This window comes from Python bivittatus, unplaced genomic scaffold, assembly GCF_059951505.1.
Source record: "Python bivittatus isolate LINGU-HERP-01145 unplaced genomic scaffold, Pbiv_v1 ctg000480_np1212, whole genome shotgun sequence".
NCBI classification, from domain to species: domain Eukaryota; kingdom Metazoa; phylum Chordata; class Lepidosauria; order Squamata; family Pythonidae; genus Python; species Python bivittatus.
This window is the reverse complement of record NW_028277075.1, coordinates 16,013,073-16,038,052: the sequence shown is the minus strand read 5'-3', so window position 1 is coordinate 16,038,052 and position 24,980 is coordinate 16,013,073. Positions and strand designations below refer to the sequence as shown.

Below are 24,980 nucleotides of genomic sequence, written 5' to 3'. Positions count from 1 at the left end.
TCCTTTTTTTTCTGATAATTTTTGCCTGTGACTTTGGGGGAATTGACTTGTAGATTAATTTGTATACATGTATGCATTTTTTAATATTCGTATATCCAAGTTTTTATTTTTGGAAATCAGGTCAGCCTACTTCTTTGCAAATTATCAGGACTGCAGAAAGCATTGTACTCAGTTTCTGTTTCACTTTTTCTTCTCTTCTGTTCCTTGCATTTATATCCAAACTCCTCTTCCTTGCCCAGACCTGTTCCATAATCTCAAATTCTTTGTACAGGTAGTCATCGCTTAACAACCATTCATTCAGTAGTTATGCCCAGTCCCCAAAGTTACAGCTGTTGCAGCACCCCTGTAGTCACATGATCAAAATTCGGGCACTTGGCAGCCCGTCCACACTTACAATCACAGGGGCACTTCAACTCCCCCCGCCTGCCTGTCTACCTCCCCCCCATCTCTGCCCTTTTGGTCTCCCTGCACTCTGCCACCTCTGCTGCCCTGGGCTCCGGTCGCCCTGTGGTGAGCTAGTGGATTTGATGAATTTTCAGATGCCCTGCTTTAATAAGTAACTGTAGAGAAATTATAATTAAAATATTGCTATGGCTAATGTGCATAATTTTTTCTGTTTGAAGAATATGTATAATGATATGCATTTTTCTTCCACAGACAAAAGCAGTTGGGCTGCTTGATGCAGATGTATATGGGCCATCCATACCAAAAATGATGAATCTGAAAGGAAATCCAGAAGTGACATCAAGTAAGTCTGGCCGAATATCACAATTATCCCAGAAACTGAAGCTACTGAATTGGAATACAGTATTTTAAAGAAAATAGTGAGATGTAGCAATGATTTGGTGTGGTGGAAGTAAAAGAAAATATGTCATCATATCCAATTGAATTTAAATGGTAATTGGATGGAGGAGACAGTACATATGTATATGAAGGAACATTGTTCCTTGGTTCAATAAAAGGACTTTGAAACCATATATGCTTTAGAATCAGACATGTGCTCCAAAGGAATCCTTCCTTTGTATCATGCTTACCTTTGATGTTCTCCTTTGGATACCACCTTTGAAAGTAAGGTGGCAGCTGGGAAAGTGGGGGTGGGGGCAGGCTTCTCAGCGCCAGTTCCTGCTGAATTTCCTCCTTTGGGAGGTTTCTGTGGCATTAGTACTGTTCTCTGTCAAGCAAAAATATCTAATTTTAATGATAACAGGCTTTTAAATGTTTTTCAAAAACTTTTCTATCTCTGACCTTTATGTTTTCTTTCAATTTATTTTTATTTTATGTTTTTTCCTTTTGGTAAACTGCTCTGGAAGGCTATACTTAAGGGAGCTTATATATTTTAAAATAAAAATAAATAATTGAAACTGTAAGGTAGTCTCTTGTTTGTCATGAGAATTGTCTTCTGATCTTGCTAGGATCTCAGTCTAAGTTCTTGGAGCACATACACAGTTCTGAGTTTTCCTGCAGCTGTTTATGCGTCTTAAATAGGTAGAAGTGGGAGGTGCTCCATACAACCACACAGAGAAATTCTTATCCACATGAAGAGCAGAAGGAGAGATCATGTTTCTTTTGTAGATTGCTGAAGGAGTGCCAGGAGAAAAGTCCTGCAGAAAACAGAAGGACCAAGCCCTGGAGTAGAATCCTATCTGTTTATTAAAATCAAGAGCAGTGAGACAGGATAGCCTGGTACAAGTTATTTCAGCATGGTGAAGTAGATAAGACAGTCTATTCTAAAATATACCTATGTACTTTGTACTGAAGAAAGAAGTTCTGTACAGAAAGAAAACAAATAATTGCTTATTTATTTTGCTTTGAAATATTTACAAGGTAATGCCTTTGAGGTAGTACAGGTTTCCATACTTCTGAGGCTAAGCAGGTGGAGACTTCTCAGCAAACCAGATCTGTTTCATAGATACTTGAAGAATAACAACAAAATAAGCAGAATTAAAACAAAACTAACAATTGTGGGAAATGAGAGGCTGAAGTTACCACTTGCAGTGCTCTCCTACTTTTGCCATCACAGAGATTTTGGTAACTATGCAAGCATTTATCTTCTGGGTTTGCAAGAAAAAAAATAGTTGGACTAATATTTTCAATATATTTTTTACACAAGGGTAGCTTGTTTTAATTTACCGACAGAGAATAGTACAGGCCCTCAATGGAACTGTCCCTGGCTCCCACCGATACTGAATAGCTTTTTTTTTTTTTTAATTGGAATGATATACTGTCTATTAGAACACTCTTTACAATAATCTTTCTTGGTCTTTTTTTTTATAGCAATATTAATGCAGCTTACTAGATAAAAACGTGCGGCCTGTAGTATGTATAATGTTGCTTTATCTTCAGGCACAATGAAGCCTGAAATTGTAGCAGCTGATGCACCAAGATTTCTGGGGATCTATGAGGTAGATTGTACATCCACCCACAAATTTAAGCCACTTCATGTATTGATGGGTAGCTGGTTAGCCTATGAGTTTAAAGGAATCTAGAAAAATGTGAATCCTTACATAACTACCAAGGATTTTTCTAATGAGACTCTGAAGTAAGTTTCCCTTTACTTTAATAGGTTGAGCAATTCGTTATTGATTAGACTTTTAACCTGCCTTTCATTCAGGAGCTCCAGGCAGTGGTATTTCTTCCCAACAATAACCCTGAGAGATGGATTGAGAGAATGGTTAGCCCAAAATTAGCCAATGCACCTCCATGACTGACGGTGGAGTAGGACATGCATCTTCCTGCTCCAAGCCCCAAACTATACAACATCAGCTCTCACAGAACATAAACATACATTACCCTTCAAAGATAATTTTCTGTCCCTATGAATATGCAAGACTCAAGGTGCATTTGCTCTCCAATTGGGAATTTAACTGCTACAGACTCAGCACATTTCTAAACAGAGGGGTAGTCTAACCCTGCCAAGAGAATTACTGGAAAACAAGAACAATCCTAGATAAACAGGAAGAATTGAAACCTTTGAAAGCTTTTATTTGCTGAGATTTGAAAAACTGCACTACTAGAAATCCTAATAGTTTGAAAATGGAAAAGGAGAGACTATTTTTTATCCTTCTGTAGAAACTGAATTTGCTTATTGAGTATAAAAATTAGTAATACTTAGTCATACTCTACAGTTTTATGTCTGCAATATGTTACTGTAATTCACATCTCATAAAGTCTGTGCAGCTGTCATGTAGTAGAAATACAGAGGAAAAACTACAGTACTCCATTATGGTATTATCATTTCGTTTGCCACAATAATCTTTTGTCTGCTGCAGTGTTATTTTTAAATTTCTGTATGAACTAACTACCGAGTAACTGCACTGAAATATAATTTGGGAATATGGTTATTAATACTGATAATTGTGAACAAGTGGGAACTGCAGCAGTCTCTTAAAAATCAAATGCTCATTTTAGACATTTAAAATTGTTATAACAATCTTATGTGTAGCTCATTTCAAATACAAAAGCTGCAATCCAGGATGGTACTATACTTTAGTAAAGAACTAGCTGTGTATTCAAGATATTTCCTTGGATTTATGCTAACTCCTGAGCAAGAAGTAACTTTTATTGAACTGTGGGTGGTCTCTTCAGCAGTGGAATCACAGTTGAAATAATTTCAAGCCAGAGTTAGCTGTCTATCACTATTCTCTCTCTCCTCTCCTCTCCTCTCCTCTCCTCTCCTCTCCTCTCCTCTTCCTCTTCCTCTTCCTCTTCCTCTTCCTCTTCCTCTTCCTCTTCCTTCCCTTCTCTTCCCTTCCCTTCCCTTCCCTTCTTTGTTTTTCAGGCTTCTTTGCAATAGGACTTGAGTAAAGTTTGTATGGAATTTAGCAATTTCTATGGCATTCTATTTAATGTCTTTTATGCTGTAGTTACTAATTTGCTATCTCTATATATAATAGTCTTAAATGAAAGGCTATAAACTTTTCTAGTCTTGCCATTGCCCAGGTGGGAATACAAAACAACTATTATCAGCTTAAATTATACTCATTTCCCCTAAACATTTCCCTAAACATCTACTAGGTGTTTGACAACACCTGCTAGGAAAGGTTGCAGATGCTAAAGGCAATACTGCACACATTTATTAAGCACCATTAAAATCTTCTGGACTTTTGACTAATAACTTTCATACATACAAAATGATAGTCATAGAAAATTGCATCCTGTATGGGTAGGTCTCCATTAGTGCTGATAATGAATCCCATGAAATGGTTGCATGATTCGAATTCACACTATTTGAAGTAATATTTCTATGGAAAATAGGGTAATTGGTTCCACCTCAATGGAAATAGGCAGTGAAAATTTTTTAATATAAAATTTTATATGTTTATTAATGAAATATAACAGTAGCAGATTAAAAGAATATACTTATAACTTAAATATAGTTACAGGGTAGAGACCAAGCTAAATCCAAAAACGCTAGGGAATTCCTGGAAGTTTGGCATTCAGACAAATCAGCCATTATAGTCACCCTCCAGGGGAGATGGGCTGCATACAAATTTAATAAATAAATAAATAACTATACATATAGAGATAAACCACACTTACATACCATTCAAAAATAAATAAAAAAGCTAAAAAGGAAGCAAAAAGACTAGAACACATCCTTTCCAGTAGCCTACACTTAGATAAGCAGGGATTAACACCAGACAAACAATCAAGCAGAAAATAATACCCTAATCAAGAAACTATCAAGGAGAAAACTGCACCCCCACCAACACTGGCAGGGCAAGCTACTGTATATAAACAGGGAGAAAATCCCACACTCACCAGCATTGATGATGTTACCTAGTTGGGTAATGAAACCCCTACGAGCAAACAACCAAGCTCAGAGAGCACCAAAGAGTCTCCAGTCACAGAAAAGTTATAGAAAGCAAAATAAAAGCAAAAACATTCTAAATATCATTCCTAAAGGTAAGCTTACACTGACAAAAACATATTTACTGTCTTTCAAAATATTTGAAAGTGTTTTGGCAGAAAGTTCAGTAGTCAAAATATTGGAGATCTTGTTGCCATATCCACCAGGAGTCAAGCTCAACAAAATTCAGTTTTTGTTTTTGTTTTTTTAGATTAGGTGTGGTCTGTACAAGGAGCTTCTGGTTTACAACTATTGAGACAACCTGAATAAAGTTTCCAAAAATTTATTCTTAAAAATAATTTCTGTTCTAGAAAACTTAATGAGGCCTCTTGTGAACTATGGAATTGCATGGTAAGCCCTTTCTTTCTTTTTATCTATTTACTTTTTATATTTTACTGTTTGTATCATGCTAAATGTTGGAAAAATGCCTTTAATTCTAGTATGTCTATGGGTTTCTTGGTGGAAGAGACTGCACCAATTGTCTGGAGAGGACTCATGGTAATGTCAGCTATAGAGAAATTACTGAGACAGGTAAAAAGTTGTTTTACATTCTTGCTTTCATTAGTGATTATAATAATACAGTAGAACAGTTTCTAGTCATGCTTATATCAAATACAAAATCACTATTTTAATAAAATACAGAAGTATTGAAAACATAATAGCAAAACATTTTGCTGAGTCAGTAAATATACCATCCAATATTTAAAATTAAACATAATTATTCTGTCTTCAAACTTTCTGCAGATGTTGACTTCAGCTGGAATGAATATAGCAGAATATAATATAATATAATATAATATAATATAATATAATATAATATAATATAATATAATATAATATAATATAATATATGGCCATTGACACTTTTAGATCCTGATCTACAACAGAGAAATTCCATAGCTATAAGGAAAGGCAAGGAAAGCATATGTTTTGACTACAGAAGTTTTTGGTTTTTTTTACTAAATCTCTGAGATCTTCTGATAGGTCTAGGAAAGACTTCTGTCTGAAACCCCAGAGAGTTTCTGGCACTCATTATAAGCCAGCCTTCCTCAACTTGACACCTTTCAAATGTATTGGATCTATAGCAACCAACAACTCCCATATCTATATAATCTTTCTTCCTGCCTTCTAACAGATGTCTGATATTTTTCTGAACTGCAAACCAAAAGTTTGACCTTTTAGTTACCTTGTTTTGAATGCATCTATCACTAATAAAGAAACTGTATGTGACATCATAGAGTTCGGGCTTTTTCATCCTATAAGTGAGGCACAGTAATAAAACTCAACATCTGATGACAAAAGATGTAACATTTAACAATACTAGTCATCATGGAGGAAAGTGGGGGACATTAATGGCTACTTTTTCCATCTGTTGAAATGCTTTACTTTATTCCAAAATCTTAAATGTAAGATCTTTCCGTATATTGTTAAAGGCAATCTTTTGTGGCAACTACTTGGGACAGTAGGAAAAAAAATTTTTTTCCTAATATTGGGCACACAGAACTTAATCCAATATTGCACAAGCAGAAGCCCTAATGGCATGGTGAGATTTTCTATTCCTCTCCTCTGACCCCACTCTGGAGCCCTCCCATTCTGTTGCAGAGCTTCCAAAGAAAATTCTCTTCTCTTCTTTTTTGAGCTCTCCTCGAATGGAACCTTCCTCTTCTCCATTTGGCACAAATGACAATTAGCAGCAACTCTAACTCTAAACTGTGCATGCACTAGCCTCACTAGTGCTAGCTTTGCACTAATTGAATTTTGGCTCACATTAAGCACAACCTGGCATCAGTTTATAAATCACACTAAACCAAATATTGCACTATTCAAACTCGTACTAATCGCTACCTACGTGCATAGATGCAAACTCCCCCAGTAATCCTAACCCTCTGCAATAGTCATGCTGGCTGGGTAATTCTGGAGGGCACCAAGCTGGGAAAAAGTTTCACTAATGGAAGACCAATAACAGAGAATATCTGTAGCTCAGGGTTGAACTGTGGAGTCCTTGCTGCTCTCTCAGCTTGGTTGTTTGATTGCAGACATTTCATTACCCGACTAGGTAACTTCTAATGATGTTACCTAGTCAGGTAACGAAGTGTCTGCAATCAAACAACTAAGCTCAGAAAGCACCAAGGACTCCACTAATGGAAGAATTTCCATCAGTGGAAGTGGAACATTGGATTCCTATCATAAATGTTTTTAATATACTTGTCAGGGATTGGAGTAGGGAAGACCTGATTGCATATGGTGCTATTCTGAAGTTAGAATCAGAACAGAATGTAAGGGTGCTAATGGTGGTATTTACTTTTCTAAGGAGACCAAGGATTAATTGATTATGGGGAAGAGACGTGGAGCGTTGCAGAAAATACAATATTACTTTACTCAATGGAATTCCCAGTTGGGAAGCAGATGGCAGTTTCTTCTCATGCATTTTGATAATGGTATATACTGAGTCGGTTGTTACCTAGCAACTAAAGAAATAGTTTTACTCTACCACATCTAGAAGCAAAAAGAAATATAGTCCCTTGACATAAGGCCATTAATGATTTTCCCATAGTTGATTGCAGAAAGCTTTAATGAGGATTTTCCCTCTAATCAGGCTTTTTTTCTCTTTTGTGTACGAACTAGGAATTTTTAATCCTGTCTCAGGATAATCTGGGTTTCCTTCTCAGTTTGCCTGAAGATCCAGGAAAGAAAATAAAATCTGTTTTATTACCAGACAATTGATATAATTTATTACACTCTTTAAAGAGTTATAAACCTTACTGTTTATAGCAGTACCTTATTACCTGTAGTTTGTTTATTAATTTTCTGATCAGAGTATTTTGAGATGGAGTTATTCAGGCATCCTATGCATTAATTTAAATAAATTGTTTTGTTTCAATGTAATGTTCCTAAATCTCTCCCCACCTTTTCTCACCAGATTAGGACTATTATTTTTATATTTAAATATTTTTTGTAGATCTTAATCTTCTAGATATCTTTATCTATCTATCCATCTATCTATCTGATCTGGAAGAAATAGCTCCTCTTTTTCTGGTGGCAAATAAACTTAAATTACTTCTTTAATCTTGGATCATGATATAATACATTGAGTTTAAAGGGGTCCAAGACAGGCATATGAAAAATAAAGAAGTTAAGAAAATTAAGTCAATCAGACATAATATACTTAATGCATTTTATTGCAGCCAAGAGGAGTTTTGAAATATAAACCTGCCTTATAATGGTGTGTCACAGAACATTATCAAGTATGGCAACTGGATTAGGTAATATAGATATTCTCAAGACATCAGAGGTAGAATTTAATTGTACTCTTATCAATACATTTGAAACAGCAGATAAATGTGTTGCGATAAATTAAATGGATAGCAATATCTGCTCTTTCGTTACTAAGATGTTAACATATGTAGATCATTGTCATTGACAGCACATTTTTAATTGGATTTCAGTTTTACATAAATAAAAGTAAATGTTAAAATTTGAGCTACAGTTTTGATTTCACAAAATGTTTGTAATAGACATAGCGCAAGTAATTGCTGTGCAGTGATATACAGTGGGGCAAAAAAGTATTTAGTCAGCCACCAATTGTGCAAGTTCTCCCACTTAAAAAGATGAGAGAGGCCTGTAATTTTCATCATAGGTATACCTCAACTATGAGAGACAAAATGGAGAAAAAAATCCAGAAAATCACATTGTCTGATTTTTAAAGAATTTATTTGCAAATCATGGTGGAAAATAAGTATTTGGTCAATATCAAAAGTTCATCTCAATACTTTGTTATATATCCTTTGTTGGCAATGACAGAGGTCAAACGTTTTCTGTAAATCTTCACAAGGTTTTCACACACTGTTGCTGGTATTTTGGCCCTTTCCTCCATGCAGATCTCCTCTAGAGCAGTGATGTTTTGGGGCTGTCGCTGGGCAACACGGACTTTCAACTCCCTCCAAAGGTTTTCCATGGGGTTGAGATCTGGAGACTGGCTAGGCCACTCCAGGACCTTGAAATGCTTCTTACGAAGCCACTCCTTCGTTGCCCGGGCAGTGTGTTTGGGATCATTGTCATGCTGAAAGACCCAGCCACGTTTCATCTTCAATGCCCTTGCTGATGGAAGGAGGTGTTCACTCAAAATCTCACGATACATGACCCCATTCATTCTTTCCTTTACACGGATCAGTCGTCCTGGTCCCTTTGCAGAAAAACAGCCCCAAAGCATGATGTTTCCACCCCCATGCTTCACAGTAGGTATGGTGTTCTTTGGATGCAACTCAGCATTCTCTCTCCTCCAAACACAACGAGTTGAGTTTAGACCAAAACGTTCTACTTTGGTTTCTTCTGACCATATGACATTCTCCCAATCCTCTTCTGGATCATCCAAATGCTCTCTAGCAAACTTCAGACGGGCCCGGACATGTACTGGCTTAAGCAGGGGGACACGCCTGGCACTGCAGGATTTGAGTCCCTGGCGGCGTAGTGTGTTACTGATGGTAGCCTTTGTTACTTTGGTCCCAGCTCTCTGCAGGTCATTCACTAGGTCCCCCCATGTGGTTCTGGGATTTTTGCTCACTGTTCTTGTGATCATTTTGACCCCACGGGGTGAGATCTTGCATGGAGCCCCAGATTGAGGGAGATTATCAGTGGTCTTGTATGTCTTCCATTGTCTAATTATTGCTCCCACAGTTGATGTCTTCACACCAAGCTGCTTGCCTATTGCAGATTCAGCCTTCCCAGCCTGGTGCAGGTCTACAATTTTGTTTCTGGTGTCCTTTGACAGCTCTTTGGTCTTGACCATAATGGAGTTTGGAGTGTGACTGTTTGAGGTTGTGGACAGGGGTCTTTTATACTGACAACAAGGTCAAACAGGTGCCATTACTACAGGTAATGAGTGGAGGACAGAGGAACCTCTTAAAGAAGTAGTTACAGGTCTGTGAGAGCCAGACATCTTGCTTGTTTGTAGGTGACCAAATACTTATTTTCCACCATGATTTGCAAATAAATTCTTTAAAAATCAGACAATGTGATTTTCTGGATTTTTTTCCCCATTTTGTCTCTCATAGTTGAGGTATACCTATGATGAAAATTACAGGCCTCTCTCATCTTTTTAAGGGGGAGAACTTGTACAATTGGCGGCTGACTAAATACTTTTTTGCCCCACTGTATTTCTGTTGCAGTTTGTACACTGTTTAGCTTTTAGGATCTTTCAGACTAGATAACAATCATCATTCAGCACTAAGAATCTTATTTATTGCAATAAATAAGAAAGGTACCAATATTAACATGTAACAGAATATTTATCATTGTAAAGAATATAAAGTATAAATTCTCATGAAGGAATGTGGATGATATATCTAACTTTTTTGCATATACTGTGATGGACTGGAATGGAGGAAGGGGGGTGAAAACGGTGCTCTCGTCTCCAGAGCAACGCTCGGGAGATAAGCAGAGAAAGCTGGCGCATCCCTAAACATTCCAGAAGATAGTAGAGACTTGTGCCTGGGAACTACTGGTCAGTCTGAAAAGATTGATGTCAGGCCTAGCCCAAGGAACTCCTGGAGACCGTGTAGGTTCAATCAGCAAGGTTTATTAGCTAGCGCTTATTTACAGAATCTTCTCAGACTGACCACTAGTTCCCAGGCACAACTGTCTACTATCTTCTGGAATGTTTAGGGATGCGCCAGCTTTCTCCGCTTATCTCCCGAGCGTTGCTCTGGAGACGAGAGCACCGTTTTCACTCCCCTTCCTCCATTCCAGTCCATCACATATACCTTCCTTTTAACTATATATTTTCATATTCAAAATAAAAGTGAAGGAAGCTTCTTTATGTTTAAGGGTACCTTTTCATAAAAGACTTGAGTTTAATTCAGAAATAATGATAAACCATGATTTGGTTATTTGATCTGGACTAAATGATGTTTCTTCCCATTTCCTACTGTGATTCTTTCCATGTATAGCGTTGTTTCCTGTTATGGGTAAATTAGCAAGCCATACCTCATCTACATTAGAACTGCAAATAATTAAAATTGTTTTAGCAAAGAAACTCACAATTTTGGTTTGGAGGGTAAACTTGAACTAGAGGTTGCCAGCTTGGATTCAGTTGCAAATAATTTGTCAAAACAGGCAAGAAGTTGTTTGATTGTGTGTATGATGGATGTTATCCTACTGATAACTCTTTAAAACTTGTTCTGTGAATTCTTCAGTTTAGCGATGTAATTTGTATTCATCTGTATAATCAAAATTCAATAAGGCCTGATCCTCACATAATGCTAAGCTATATGAGTAGATTTGCATATCATGATAAGCCAAAAATAAATAGTCTGGTTTTATGTGAACCAAGCTTATATGAATTTATTGTTTACTACTCTTTTCTCACCCTGGCTTGTTTTAAAAAATCAAACATTAAACAAATTAGAGTTTCCAAATTCAAAATACATTCAAGAATCAATATGTAATGGGTATCCAAGGCTCTCACACCATTTTTAAAGGAAGTGCAGTTCCATCCATTGAAATAATCCAGTCTTAATATAATGATTTCAAGGGGAAAAGCTGTGTTTTGGATGGAGGATGAATGATACACTACTACTTCAGGAAAGAATATTACAGAAATGTAAAGAGAACTTAAAATCCGTCTTCAAAATAAATATGACTCCAGGGATGTCAAAGACAACTTTATGGGAGACAAATAAAGCTTACATGACAGGAATTCTTATAAGACTTGCAGCAAAACAGAAAAGAAAATAGACAAACTTCACAAGTGGAAGAAAAAGTAAAGGAATTAGAACAGATCTGCAAAACCAATCCAATAAGACAAGTACTGAGACAGTTAAACAAAGTCAGAACTCCAAAAGAAGATAAAATATGTCAAACAAAGCCATTTTGAAAATGCAGATAAACCAGGACAACTTTTAGCCCACCTAATTAGTAAAGAGTAAGAGAAAGGTAAGATAACAGCAATAAAGGGAATAAACGGATGCATACAAGATTGGAAAAAATAGAAGAACTTGCTGAATTTTTCAAGGAACTATATTCTAAGCATAAAATTGACAAAGAACATTGAAAACATGTATTAATGATTGAGCAGTTAAAGAATTTACAGAGGAACACAGACAAATATTAAGCAAACCTATTACAATTCAAGAAAGCAAGACAGCAGCAGTATTTTTAGATGCAGAAAAAGCCTTCAACAACTTGGAATAGACTTTTGTTCTACACAAAATGAATCCCAGGGAAGAATTCCAAACTTGGATGGAGAGCAAATAACAATGTGAAACAGCAAAGATCGCAGCAGATGGAACACTCTCAGTATGTAAAAGCACCAGGCATGGCTACTCACTTTCTTCTTAATGATTTGCAATCACTTTGGAAGTTCTGGCAGAGAAAATCTGAAAACATAAACAAATAATTGGGATCAAAATTCAAGGAGAGGGGTAAAAGATGAAATGCTATGCATATGATATAGTACTAACAATTATGCAACCATAACACTCCATACAACATTTGATGAAAGTAATTAAAGATTTTGGCTGCCTCTCTGGATACAAAATCATTGAAAAGAAAACTAAGATAACAACAAGGCATTTAGCTTTCGAAGAAAGAGACCTTGTAAAAAAAGCAGACTGGCTGTGAGCTAATAAAAGATCCAGTGAAATATCTAGCACTCCATTTGACAGGATGCAAATAAAGATTACAGTACTTCAAAACAAATATAACAAACTATGAGAAAAAATAAGAAAACAAGACCTTGAAAGGTGAAAAATTTAAAGCTTTCTTGGCTAGGACATACTGCAACAATAAAAATGAATATATTACCCAAGATTAACTTTTTATTCCAAATGGCACTAATTTAAATTTTAGACAAAATTTGCAGGACTGCAAAGGGCAATTGATAGATTTATACAGAGTGGGGAAAACCCAAGAGTAAAATTTAAAATCTTGCAAGACCCAAAAGAAAGAGGTGGACTTGCATTTCCTGATCTTAGACTATATTACAGAGCAAATTGTATATTATGGGAAACAGAATGGATAAAATTTCCAAATAGTAGTACACTTGGAAGTTTGATAAAAGTCTGGAATCTTTTAAAGGCAAGGATAAGTCCAATGATCTCACCATTAGCATCATCATCAAATGCTTTTTACTCTAAGGACAATTACAGTAATAAAAATTTAATCACATATGCCAATATATCTTTGGATTCAGAAAACAAAGACACAGCAAGAATTGCTCCATGAAGGGAGGAATCTGTTATGATTAATGTATGTGCAAATAATTGGAAAGATAAAAAGCAGTCCTAAAAAACCTTGAGAAAGATGACAGAATTTGAAACACTTACACAAAACCAATATAATTTATTAGGTCATATTTATAAACTGTTATTGAAGTACAGTACAGAGATAGAACAAATCAAACATTGCGTGGTAAAATGGATGCAGAATTTCAAAGTCATCACAGCGGATCAATGGAAAGAGTTGTGAGAAAAAAATTAATAAAATTTACTCCAAGTTATAATTTAAGGGAAAACTGGTATAAAATGTTTTATAGATAGTATATAACTCTGTTAACAATTGCAAGATTGATAAATCGTATCAAATAAATGTTCAAAATGCTATAACAAGGAAGAAACATTCTATCCTATCTGGTAGTCATGCAAAAAAATTCAAAAGTACTGGGAAAAAAAATACTTCAAAGCATTCAGGGAATTTTGAAAATAAAATTTGAATTGAAACCACACATATTTTTATTAGGAATGATTACAGAGAGTATAAATGAAAAGTATCACAGTTTATTGAGATATACTGTAAGATGATGGTGGCAAGAATCAATTTAGCACAATATTGGAAAAGAGAAACCGTGCTGACAATACAAAATTAGAAGATAAAAATTGGAGAATATGCGGCAGTGGAGAAATTGATTGCATATATTCACAAGTGGAAGTCTTCCACTTCCAATGGAAGTTTTAAGCAGGAATCTCTCCTTTACATACCACATATAATACAGCAAGGCAAGCTAAGATATTTAGAATATGGTTTTTGAAGAAAATAAAGAAGTAGATTTAAAAAAAACAGCTGAAAAAAATGACTGAAATAGATATAAGCAACAACTGTGTAAGTTTAAAGCAAAATATAAATAGTAGTTAGTGGTTGGGGTGAAAAATGAAAGGATGGAGAGTGCACTATTGAATGCTTCTTTTTACAAAGTATTTTGTATTATATCCTATTCCTTGCATCTCTATTTTTGTACAATGCTTATTATTGTACAAAACTTTGATTAATCAAAGGTTTTTTTTAAAAGTCTGACAGTAAACTTATTTACTTTGAAATAGGAAGCTGATGCTTTTAATCCCTCCATGGCTGAATTGGAGGGAGGATAAGCGCACAGATCACAGGCTTGTATCTACTTCTAGTACTAAACCATGGCATAACATAGTGTCCAGAATGATTTGGTGTCTATACTTAATTGGAATGCTCCAGGTATATGTCTGTTAATTGAAGAGAAGTTCCTATTTTAAAATACAGCATTATTATCATATGATGTGCAGGGTTTTACATGCTCTTTAAATGATACATTGCAGAATATATTCTTAAGCAGTGATTCTGAGTACTGATGTCCTCAGAATTGCCTAATATTGCTTCATTGTAATATCATCATTCAGAGTTTGGACCTGGAATTCATATTATATGAATGCCTACATTTGTCACATATATTTAGTGATTGATCAGAACAATTTACACAAAAGCCTTCATGATATGTATAGAGAAAAATACATAGAGCCACATGGCAGTTATATATATTGACGTTTCCCCAACAATAAATGTCAGAAAAATTATTCCTAGAAAAGAAAAGACGAATGATGTACTTAAGTAAAATGTAGTCACATTTCCAGCATCTGAAATGTTTCACAACACTATATATTAAAGAAGCAAATATTTTAGTGTTTTCCACATATGCATGTTGACTAACAGATGGTGGGTATTACAGGTGTAATTTTGTAACCACACACACTTGTTCTTTGCAAGGAGGAATTCCTGTTGCTACAATATTTTGTTAATTTGAGAGAATTTATTCCTCAAGCAGGGAGTATTTGTATGTGGACACACTTCTGAAAATGCTAGAAGGATAAGGACGAATAGTTTCATGTTTTATAGAATGTTATTTATGAATATGTCTTACGTATACAATTGAATCTTTTTTCCTGAAATAATCTAATCTAGAAATTTTATTTATTCCGGTAATACTACCAGAAGGAGGTAGTATTAATCTCAGTGTGAGACTTCCGGGCTGTGTGGCCGTGTTCTTGAAGTTTTGTTTCCTAACGTTTTGCCAGCACCTGTGACCGGCATCTTCAGAGTGCAGGAGCACAGACAGGAGCAGTTCTCTCTCTGCCCAGGGTGATGTGACCCTTCTGTGGATATTTATAGAGATCTGGGGGGGGGGGGAAAGGGGGGATTGGGTGTGTGTGTGGTGGGTTGAGTTACTGAGTGGCTGCTTGTTTTGGTGTCAGCATCTGTCAGCCTTCGACAATACACTCAATGTGAGACTTAGGGAAAGCAGTGACAAAGCCTGTAATGCATTATCTAGTCATCCTCTTCCTCAAAAGTTGCAGTAGCCTGTCTCACAGTCTCCAGACTAGCTTCGGTTCAGGTGCTTCATTTCAGCCCCGCTAGGTAGACCAGATCAGGAAATCAGCTCCACAGGAAGGCTAAAACTATTTTTCTTGAGATTGGCTATAATAACAGAATTTTGCAAGCCTGATTGTGCTTTACCTCCCCTTTCTCATATTCCTGTGAATTAGGGAGGTTTTGTCTGAGCTTCTTCCTAATACTGTATGTCTGTTGCTTAAATATGTGTCACCTCTCATTGCTTTTGTAACAGAACTTGCGTATCTTCATCAAGGTCATCTGCTTTACTCTTTACATTGATAGCACAAAATAATGTAATCTGTAGTCCTGCTATATTGAGCTGTGTTTATACTTTTTTTCCTTTAATTAATATTAATTGTATTATTTATTTAAATACATTTGTGATGCAATGTAGCAAGCACTCAACTACAGATACTGCTACTGTTGGTTTGAGCAGTATCATCTTACCTGAAATTTAAGAATCCCAAACACCCAATTCCATAGTTAAGTAGTTTGAAATGCCACTGCACCAGTTTCCTTCACAGTAGTCTTGTGATGATGCATACAGCTGGCGAGCCATTAAGTTTCTTGGTAGTCCTGATATTCAAGTTTTATGGTGCTCTAAAATCATGAGATGGTTACTTATGCCCTCTAATTTAAGATTTTAAGGATTATGATAGTTCATGGCTTATTTTCTAAATTGGCATTTCATTACATCTTAAATAAGAGATTGTAATGTACTAGAACAGAAAACAATGCATTCACACATCATGGTAACTCAAATTTCTTCAGAATTGTCTCACCAGGGACTAAGCAATATGCAAACTGGTCTAATCTTTTCTGTCAGCAGGACAGCTATCAGGCAGAGATAGATCTGTCTGTGGTTTGTTACTTGCATCATCCAAGCCACAGTCTGAAGTTTATTTTAACTCAGATTTAAGTAGCTTCTATTGAGAGTCTTTCTAATTTTGAACACATACTTTGAAAATCTGACTTGAATATTGATTAATATCAAGAAGTTGTGAATGATCATCTGTAACATGTTAACTGATATTTCACTAAAAATTCTTTAAGTGTCCTATTTTCATGGTTCAAAAAGAAAAAAACTAAAGAAAAAGTTTAAATGACCCACTGGCATTGTAAGGAAGTCAGGCCAACCTTAACCTGAGGTACAGTGAATCAGCTCCCTCAGTTAACAGATGCCTTACGTTGAAGGACAGATTTGAATGTTTCATGTGAGATTTCCTTATGCTCCCCATGCTAGTTTCTTGAACTCTGGTATGGTGGTAGACCCAGTTCTTCACCAGTCAGTCTAGTTGGCTTCTATGTGGGAAGGGGGTAGACATAGCTTCTTTCTCCTAGTCTCAGGCAGCCAGTGGAAGCAGTTTGGGGAATGGAACTATTGAACCATTAACATTAAATGGAATGTGGGTAAATTCATATAAACAGAACATTCATAGAATAACTGCTTTGGAAGTTTATATGGATCAACCTGTTTGTTCATTTAAGAAAGAAGAGCACAATCTATAGCAGAGACTCTCTAAAAATTTCTGATGAGCTGGAATGCTTAATGAGACAGAAGACAGGGAATTCTAAAATATATGGGGACTGACATAATACCTGGGCTCTAGTATGCTGCTGTCCATATAGCTTGGACTGCAAAATTAAAAGAACCAGGATTGGTGGTTCCTTCAGCTCAGATTCCAACATCATGGTAAGTACATTCTCTGGTTGCACAGTGTTTTGGTTACTCTATACTCTGCGTTTGTTTCTTATTAGTGTTGACTACTAAAAGAAGAACAACTTCCTCCTCCTCCTTCTGTTATTGTTATCCTTGAAACTCTGAGTCAAGTGATTGATTGTTTTAACCTGTTAATCATTCAGGGGCAATAGCCAATAAAGAGTTAGAGATTTTTGTGTCCCTTGACTCCTGTCTAGTGGTCATCCAGTTTTCTGCAGCCACTGGATAAGTACTGTTGAAGAGCTGGAGTTTGAGGAAGGGATTTAGCTATGCAGATTGGTATGGGAACTATAAACTTCTCTGAGCATATTACATAAGAAGAGGAAGTAAGGAGCCAGGGGTCCTGAGAGAAATGACCATTGGGAAGGGAATTTCTTGCCAGAGAGGCTACAGAGGTACAAGAAATGAGTCTTTTCAATTACACTCAAATTACATGCATTAAACCAAGGACAAGTTAGTCAACTTCAGGACTTTACACTGCAGAGCAAAGGGAAAACCAACCCATCCGTATGTATGTATGTATATATGTATGTATGTATGTATGTGAGTGAGTGAGTGAGTGAGTGAGTGAGTGAGTGAGTGAGTGAGTGGCTGGGGAAGCCAGAGTTCCAGTCTTCCTCACAGCCAAAAGAGGATTAAGGGTCTCAGGGACTAGATGGAAGGGGGTGGTCCCATAGGAAAGCAGCAAAATCAGTTGGAGCCACAAGTGTGCTGATATGGGTACATAGTTCAGGCCACCTCCATCATGTGTGCTACAGGTTGACAATAAGATGCAGATGATGGCATGTGGACACATCCTCTTGAAATGGTTAATGGACCGTCCTGGTGCCTAAGCAAGAAGGCTGTGTGGTTGCTCAAAGATATCTTCTGAAGAGATATGATTCCATTGCTAGTGCCATCTAACCCATAACAGAGCTTTGTGATCCATATCTAACTTTATAAAGCCCTGAATACTTTGATGTTTCTCTGCTCCTGTCTTAGTTTTTGTGTAAGGGATTCAGTATTTATCTCTTGAAAGATAATGGAATAAAAGTTATATCTTATTTCTTGCAATCATAGGTAGATAAATAGATTTACTATTTATTTTAAGGATCCATGCTCTATACCACTTTTCCTTTTTAGATAAATCTCATTCCCATTTTTCATAACGGAGAAATTGTGACATACAATTCATAACAAATGTCATTGCCTTGAATACGTCAGGAGATGAAAAATAAATGTAGACTTAGGTAGAAGATTAATGGCTATATCAATTTTTATTCTTATTTCCAAGACACAGACCATGAGCAATATTGTGATCAGGATTCCTAATTGCTGAGACAAGGTTTTATAATATGAGGTGTGAGTAGCCACTATGCAAACTGATTAGTAAAGGCATATAGTGGGACTTGCCAGAGTCCTATCTCCTCATCCCTTTACTATATTGATGCAGTTCCATGAACAAGTCTGATGAATAGAGAATATGATTAGGATATGACCCTTCACCATGAAGGATGAACAATCTTTTAAAGAAGACAAAAGTTGCATAAATCAAGAATGCTTCTCTGTTCCATAACCAGTCCCTTTATTAGCAGATTGTTTAAAATCATGAGGACATTGTTGTCTTGGCTGTTCTTTCGCATCCTGCTAGATTTTTGCGAAGTTAAGGAGATGAGTAATAATATATATCATTTTTTCGTCATTCGAGGAAACACAGAAATAAAATGTGTTTGAAGAAGGAAGACTAGTTTTTCATGCTGGCCATTCTAAGTCCCATTAGTAATGAGAAGTATTTTTGTGCATTTAATTGACTTACTTTTCTATTACCAATTTCTTTATACTACCTCTAATATTAATCAGATGCAAAGAGGCATATTTGATTTTTATGTAGATTTTTATTAACTCTCCTTGGCTTTACTATTTTAAAAGCACATTTCATTCTCACTTTTGAAAAGCAGTTATTATCAGTGATTTTTCAAGCCTAGGTACCTTTGTAATGGTTATTTTAAAAAATCAGCAATGGTTTTATAAACGAAATCAGTTTACAGAATCTTAAAAGACCTATAAATGTAAAGTATTCCTGAATCGAAGGCACTGAATATATTTGATTGTATGTGAATGTATTTGTCAGAGCAGGATTCCCCCCCCCCCATTTAATTGAATGGAATTACTTGGGGGGGAGAATCTTCCTCTCTTGAATCTTCCTTGTTTCTGTACTTTCCTTCTTAGTGTGTTCCCTCTAATATTCTCTTTAGTCCTCTTTAGTTTTCTTTACCTCACTCTTCCTCTCTTTGTCTTAGCTGTTTCCATTTTCTCTCCCTTTCTGTTTTTTTCTGCGTTTGCATTTTCTCTGTCTATGAGAGAACCTAGATAGGTTGATTTTGTGATTGGCTATATACACCTCCTGTTTATGACTGCATCTGCAACACTTTCTAAAATTTCAGATGTCAAAAAATTGGGGATCTCTGACTTAGACATTTGGAGTAAGAAAATGTGAGGCTTGATTAGCTTTTATCCAGGGCATCTGAATAAGATTGGAAGTTCTACCCAGCCAGTGTTTTAGATAAAATTTAGAAGGTTTTTCCCCCCCTACATTTTTATTAAGACTAACTGCAAATAATTTGGGTTCAAAAGAAACAAATGGCCACAGTTACTTTGGGGGGAAATGAAACTTCCTTGTTTTTTCCAACAAAATAATGAATTGTTAGATAGTTCAGATAATTATGGTATGGTTTACATTGAATGTACATTAGTGGGAAATAATCTGATTCTGTTTCATTCTTACTACAGTTTAAGTAAACCAGTGTTACCTAAGTTCTGATATAGCAGGGAAATATGATTTCATTATAGAACTATAGTTTTTCCTCAGATTGTTGTCTTTCTGAAGATCGCATTTTAATTTAGCATGGATACAACATCATATTTTAGAGAACTTGGAGAACAAAGACACTTAAGGCATATTTTATTGTGAGTTCCAAGTAGTTAATGAAAATAGTTTTAGGCAGTTTATAAGTAGAAGAGCAGCATAAATCCATTTAAAATAAATAATGAACAGAAATGCATAGGTTAACAACTTTCATTTACCATCAATTCCTTGGAATACATTATTTATGTACAGTACATTGTTTTATTGTGTTTTAATTAGTATTTTTTCTTGTTTTATTGTAAACCACCCAGAGTTGCTCCTTGAGTGAGATGGGCGGTGACAAAATTTGAAATATAAATAAATAAATAATAATATTTTCTTTTACTGCCAATATCACATTTTATGCTTGCATGACCTGATATATACTTTTTCATAAGTGTACAATGTGTCTCTCTTATCTGTACTAATTTGGCCTCAGTGTGTAAGCTTCCTGTTCCTTCAGTAAACGCAGAGAAGGAAGTTTGTGGCACAAATGGTTATTGGCAGAAAGGAATATGACTGGCTACACCTGAAGTATCCGTTGGTTCTTTTTTGTCAGCTGCTTATTGTCTGTTGTATTTTGAATTGTCTGTTGTATTTTCCTCCAAACATGCACACATTTATTATCTCCTAGAATTTCTCCATTTTTAATATATGACCTATAGGGGTTCTTCATGTTACATATGATGTTGGTTCCAAGCAATAGAATTTATTTAGAAGTTATCTTCAAAGATGTTAAAAACTACAAGGGGCTTGACCTTGAGGTTTAAGATGCATTTTTTTTTTTCTAATTCATCTGTGACTTTTCTAGGTTGACTGGCACCAACTGGACTATCTGGTAATTGACATGCCACCAGGGACAGGAGATATTCAACTGTCAATCTCACAGAATATTCCAGTTGCAGGTATCTTTAGTAGTTTTGCTTTGTATTTTAAGCAGTGCAACTGGGAGCATTTGGATTACATGGCTGGAGACAAAGGTTTGGAATCTATAAGGTGCTCCTCTTTCCTAAATGTTGTATTTGCTCACCATAATCTATGATTTTTAGGGTTTTAAAAACCACTGTAGTCCAATAATGTATTTGGGGTAGATGAAGCTATCACTCCTTGTTCAGTTCACATACCATCCCAAACATATTCCTAATAACAGATTTTTAGCTACACTACTTGGCATGGGGGGAGCTGTAAAGTGTATTCATGTCTAAATTATAGACATAAATGTCTGTGGGAAGCTTGCAAAGAGGATATGAGTGCTGTAGCACTTTACTACTCTTTCTGAAAATGTTTTGTTAGAAATATTAGAAAAAGAGGAACAAATCTTTGTATCTAAGAGAGAGAGAGAGAGAGAGAATCTCCCCTCTCACCCCTATGGGTGGTATGTGTCTTCCTCAATTTCAGGTCCTCTACTGGACTGGGAGTTTGAGGGTCCTGCACAGTATCTTAACTGCTCCTAGCACTGCACTCTTCTAGACAGAGAGCTCTGATGTTGTTCCTGGGATCTGTTGGAGCCACTCTCCTAGCTTAGGAGTCACAGCCCCGAGTGTTCCTACCACCACTGGGACCACTTTGGCCTTTACTTTCCACATCCTCTCTAGTTCCTCCTTCAGGCCCTGGTACTTCTCCAGCTTCTCATACTCCTTCTTCCTGATGTTGATGTCACTTGGCACCACTACATCTATCACCACTGCTGTCTTGTGGTCCTTGTACTACCACAATGTCTGGTTGATTGGCCAGTACCTGCCTGTCCGTCTGGATTTGGAAGTTCCACAGGATCTTAGCCCTATTATTCTCCATGATCTTCTGTGGAATCTTCCATCTGGACTTGGGAGGGTCTAGCCCATACACTGTGTAGATGTTCCCAAACACAAACACAATGCCAGCTACTTGGCATTGTGCCATTCAGTATATGCTGTTCCTGCCTGCATCTTACACACTGCCACTATGTGTTGGACTGTCTCTGAGGCCTCTTTGCACAACCTGCACCTTGGGTCCTGTCTAGTGTGGTAGACCCCTGCTGCTATGGATCTGGTGCTTAGTGCCTATTCTTGTGCTGCTATGATCAGTGCCTCTGTACTCTCTTTTAGTCCAACCCTTTCCAGCCACTGGTAGGATTTCCCAATGTCAGCCACCTCAGCTATCTGTTGATGGAAAAACCATGCAAGGTCCTGTCTTGCCATGGCATTTCTTCTGCTTGAACTTCCTCCCATGTCTGCAGCTGCCTCAGGCATTCTCTCAGCAGCTCATCTTTGGGTGCCATCTTACTGATGTACTCCTGGATGCTTTGAGTTTTGTTCAGGACAGTGGCTTTGACACTCACCAGACTCCGCCCATCCTCTTTATGGCTGGTGTACAGTCTTTGGGTGTTGGACTGGGTGTATAGACACCTCCATACATTGTGAGGAGCTTCCAGATCTTCACATCAGCAGCCTCCATGTCCTCCTTTGACCAGCTCACTATACCAGCAGGGTATCTGATGACTGGCAGGGTGTACATGTTGATGGCTTGGATCTTGTTCTTCCCATTGAGCTGGCTCTTCAGGACCTGTCTTATCCTTTGGTGGTACTTGGGTGTTGCTGTATTCCTTGCCTCCTCATCGTGGTTTCCATGTGACTGTGATGGACAAGACAAGACATACATGGACTAGACAAGATATATAGATACACAGAGCAATTTCTCAAGTTATAGTTGCTCATTTTAAAGATCAAAATGCTTTCATATTCACATATCCTCCAGTGCTACACTGCTTTGGGAAGAAAAGTTTGATTCTTGTTCCTCAGTGAAATTGTTGTATATTTGAAAAATATTTTTTACCTAAAAATATGTTGGGAATCACTGGAGGATGGGAGGGCAGAAATATTCAGGCAGGGTAAAGTGTTTTGCTATAAAATAATGGAGGTTCCCACATGTTTTTTTAAAATATTTTTTTCAATTCACTAAATACAAAAAAGAAAAAAAAGAATACACACAATTATAAAAGAAGAAAAAATTGAAAAAAGGAAACAAAAACATGCAAAATGTATATTTGCAGACATACATATAACAAAAAATTAAAGTTGATCTATATTAATCAGTTCTGCAAACCACTAAATAGTTTGAGCCATACATTTGTGTTTCCAGTGCTGAACAATCTTTTGATTATGCATTCATTTTCCCTGTCCAAAAATCCACTCCCATGTAATACATGTAATCACTTCCAAAATGAAATGATATATTTAAATAAAGTGTTAATATCACTGCATTTTCAACAACATAAATGCAATATAGTCATTTCTTAAATATTGTTTCTTACTGAAAATGATGTGATCTAAAAATCATTGAAATTTCTTTTTTTTTTTAATGTCTTTTCTTTTTTATTGGTTAAATAAAGAGTTCAAGCAAAAACAAAAAAAGGCAAAAACAGAAAGAAACATACAACTAGTTCTTGGTTAACAATGGCAATTGGGACTGGAATTGCTGGCACTAAGCGACATGGTTGTGAAGTGCAACATCACATGACCACGCCACTTAGAGACAGCAATTCTGGCACTCCCAGTTGCCATTGTTAAGCAAATCACTGTGGGTCATTAAGCAACAACATTATGTGGTCACCATTTGCGATCTCCTGGCGGCTTCCCCACTGACTTTGCTTGCAAATGGTCACAAATGGTGACCCCGTGACTGTGGGATGCTGGAACATCGTAATTGCGAGCCGGGTACCGAGTGCATGGATTGCAATCATGTAACTGCAGGGATTTTGCAACAGCCAGAACTCTGAGGATCAGTTGTAAGTACTGTTGCAATGAATGGTACTGTTGCAATGAATGGTCGCTGAATAAATGGTCATTAAGCAAGGAGCACCTGTATATGTACACATACAAGGGAATTTGAGAAAAAAAATTAAAAAGCAAAACAGACAAAAAATAAAAAATATATAAAGAGGGCATTCTGGTAGCCCCCTTCTCTTTCTTTCTCCAGCACCCTTTTTTTCCCCCTAGTCACTAATTGCTACTTGAATATTTTTTATATTTTATTTTGGACATTATTACTCATTTCTGTTTGGATTATTTTAATAATAATTATTATTATTAAATTTTAATATTATTAAAGGTGGGAATATATAGTAATTGAAAGCAGTTTTATTCTTGCAAGTTGGAGTGCTGACTTTTTCACATTCCACTTTTGCCTGCTAAAGTCCCCCTTCTGGAAAGACTCTCTTTAGAACTGGGTAGATTCTTACAGCAAATGGCATTAAGGGCTGCAGGAGCCAGGGAAATTGGTGATAATCAGATACTCTGATATGCATGCATGGAAGCATTTTTTTGTAAAGCAAAACCACCATTGATCTTTAATTAGAGATCTATATTCTGAACCTGTTGCAGATTCTTCTAGGAATTGTAGTACCCGAATGAAACTAATACTGATTTTTACAGGGGTGTCTTTCTTTCTAGGGGCTGTAATTGTGTCTACTCCACAGGATCTAGCTTTATTAGATGCCCATAAAGGAGCTGAGATGTTCAGAAAAGTGAATGTGCCAGTAAGTACATCTTCTTTGACTCTGCTAGATTATGGATGTATTTTTAAACTAGGAATGGGCAACCTACAGCAAGATACATCTTTGAAATAATGTTTAAATTATTCCTAATATCCTAGTAAACTTTAATACATAAGCATTTAATTGATATTATTTGATCGTCAATTAAGCTTAATTGATATTATTTGGTCATTGATTGCATTGTACCAAGTGCTGTCCTTGCTGTATCCTTCCTTGCTATGAAAGTAACACCATCCCTTTGTTTTTTTGTCTTGAGTAGTAAATAGTATGATCTTTTGACTGAAAGTGTCCAATTCCAGTCCATTTCAATTCAGTGCGGCCTAAGATGTCAGTGTATAGACAATTCATGTCATCTTTCATTGTGCTG

General features: G+C 36.4%; 1 protein-coding gene across 5 annotated transcripts in view; it reads left to right on the top strand.

The window, feature by feature from the left end:
• The window catches only part of NUBPL (NUBP iron-sulfur cluster assembly factor, mitochondrial), a 68,532-nt gene that overhangs the window by 21,975 nt on the left and 21,577 nt on the right, over positions 1 to 24,980 (top strand). For 4 of the 5 annotated variants that reach the window (XM_025168612.2, XM_088145391.1, XM_007431314.4 and 1 more), the window contains 5 exons: positions 658 to 748; positions 5,161 to 5,200; positions 5,290 to 5,380; positions 20,894 to 20,987; positions 24,510 to 24,595. In XM_025168612.2, the coding sequence (XP_025024380.1) occupies positions 712 to 748; positions 5,161 to 5,200; positions 5,290 to 5,380; positions 20,894 to 20,987; positions 24,510 to 24,595 (348 nt within the window). In that variant the 5' untranslated portion in view covers positions 658 to 711. Of the gene's footprint in view, positions 1 to 657; positions 749 to 5,060; positions 5,201 to 5,289; positions 5,381 to 20,893; positions 20,988 to 24,509; positions 24,596 to 24,980 lie in introns of all 5 variants that reach the window. The other variant, XM_088145392.1, reaches the window with a different exon arrangement.